General features: G+C 41.3%; 1 protein-coding gene across 1 annotated transcript; it reads right to left on the bottom strand.

Annotated features, from left to right (window-relative positions):
• Positions 1-10: 10 nt before the first annotated feature.
• LOC123973116 (cytolytic toxin-alpha-like) lies at positions 11-1520 on the bottom strand (the record flags this gene model as incomplete). Its single annotated transcript, XM_046053004.1, has 2 exons — positions 1414-1520; positions 11-1059 (listed from the first exon to the last, which is right to left on the bottom strand). Coding segments are annotated over exons 1-2 (1149 nt in total), but the record flags the coding sequence as incomplete, so codon positions are not given.
• Between the last annotated feature and the right edge of the window lie 582 nt (positions 1521-2102).

Below are 2102 nucleotides of genomic sequence, written 5' to 3'. Positions count from 1 at the left end.
TGGTGTTTTTCATCATGTTGGTTAAAGACATTAAGGTGTAGACTTCTCTCTCTTTACAGTCCATCCACTCATTCAGGTCTTTGGTGTTGAAAGGAGAAGAATGTCTCTTCTTCAGGATCTCTGCGAGCACAGCCTCCTCTTCTCCTCCTCCTCGGATTGATGGAAGTTTCTTTGCCAAGTTTCGTTGGAATCCCAGCTTGAACTCAGAGCACATCTCTTTAAAGCTTTTAATCTTTTTGCCAATCTGTGGGAACTGCTGTGCGGTGGTGGTTCTCATTGTGTCATTGCACCTCATTTCCAGCTCACTGAAGTCCTCCAGGACTCTCTGTGATTCCTGAACTAATCCTATACTTATCTGACGGACCAGTTTTGCAGCAGAAGAATCTAAACTTGTCAGTGGCAACAGCCAGACTTTCATCGGTACAGCCTTTTCTCCGTTGGCTCCCAGTAATCTTGGCAGGCTTTGGTAGACTTCTACTGCATCCTGAAAGGACACAGGACTTTTTTCAAGAGCAAAGTCTCCAAAGAATCTGCAGGAGAATTTCTCAACATTTTCTCTGTCTTTGTCTTCCAGTTTCAGGGAACCTTCACCCTCTATAGCAAGGCTGGGAATCTTCTTGATCATCATCTTCAAGTTCCCCTCAATGTCTTGATGATCTTCTTTTTTAGACACCTCACGGTCAAAGACAAAGAAGGCTTGTGCCCCATAAAGAATGGCTGTGACTACATGTGTTGCTAGTCCTTTATCAAAGACATATGGATGCTTCATATTGTCTCTTCCAAGGTGATCCATCGACAGTTCCTGGACCTTTGTGTTACTTTTGTACGTCAGAGTTACTCTGGCCTGATTTTTGGAAATCTTACTGTCGTTCAGGTATTTGGCCGATCCATCAACCTCAACCAGTCCACTCAAGAAACTTGCCTTCAGGGAAGCTTCAACGTTTAGTGCTGAAGATTTGTCCTCAATTGATTCAGATGCAACGATCTCAAAGTCAGTGTTCGGTTTTGGTCTTTCTCCTTTATCTTTTTCCAGGTCATTGCGGTCCCACAGCGTAATGCCTGCCAAAAAGAAGAGGAGAAGTCAAACTGCCTTTTATTGCATGATAGTAAGGCATAGCTTTTAGACACAAAATCAGAGAAATTCTAAGAATAAAAGTAACAAAAAAACGCTGGCTGTTTGTAAGAACCCTCTCTGTGTTATATTAAGAAAAGGATCAATTCACAAATTAAAATAGCTTCTTCCTGACATGCTTTAAAACAAAACATGTTGGTAATCTGTATCAGAACAAGAGACACATGATTTTCAGATAATTAAAATGAAGCAAAAGTGATCAAACGATCTGAGATGAAAATGTTGTTGAATGTGGCTTTAAATCCTGAAAGTTTTAAGTATCTTCACATGTGAATCCTTACCAGGGACGAGTGAGTCTTTGCGGCAGTCGTACAACATCCCGAGGCTGAAAGGCCGGCCGAGTGCCGCCACCTCCATCGTCCCGCTGGCTTCAGAGTCCATCGCTCAGTCTGAACTGGACAAAATGGACAACAGCTTGTTAGTTCATTTCTCTGACACTTCTGTGTGATGGCCACAGCAGGAATTAAAAATATTTGGTAATATCACGTCCAGACACCCTCACATTTTCACTTTAATTTGACCTTTTTACTCATTCAGTTTTAATTTACTTTCATATAAAACAATCAAACTCTGATTTTAAACAGCTATAATAGATATTTTTATAATCACAATGTGAAAACAGTGTGTTGTGTCTCTGGCATTGATGAAGCTCCAGAGAATTATCAGCTGAATCCCCTCAGATTTACGGAGCTGCAGCTGAATCAGAACGCTGCTGCTCGAGTCCTCAGTAAGATCAAAAAAGTGGATCACATCACTCCAGTTCTGAGGTCTTCACGCTGGCTTCCTGCCTGTCAAACAGTTCATTTTAAAATATTAATGTTTATAGAGCACTGAATGGTTTAGGGCAAAAATACACTATATTACCAAAAGTTTTGGGTCGCCTGCCTTTACGTGCACATGCAGGTTAATGACATCCCATTCTTAATCCGTAGGGTTTAATATGGAGTTGGCCCACTCTTTGCAGCTTTAA

Source organism: Micropterus dolomieu, linkage group LG06 (genome assembly GCF_021292245.1).
Source record: "Micropterus dolomieu isolate WLL.071019.BEF.003 ecotype Adirondacks linkage group LG06, ASM2129224v1, whole genome shotgun sequence".
Classification (NCBI taxonomy): Eukaryota; Metazoa; Chordata; class Actinopteri; order Centrarchiformes; family Centrarchidae; genus Micropterus; species Micropterus dolomieu.
This window is presented reverse-complemented; position numbering and strand designations above follow the sequence as displayed.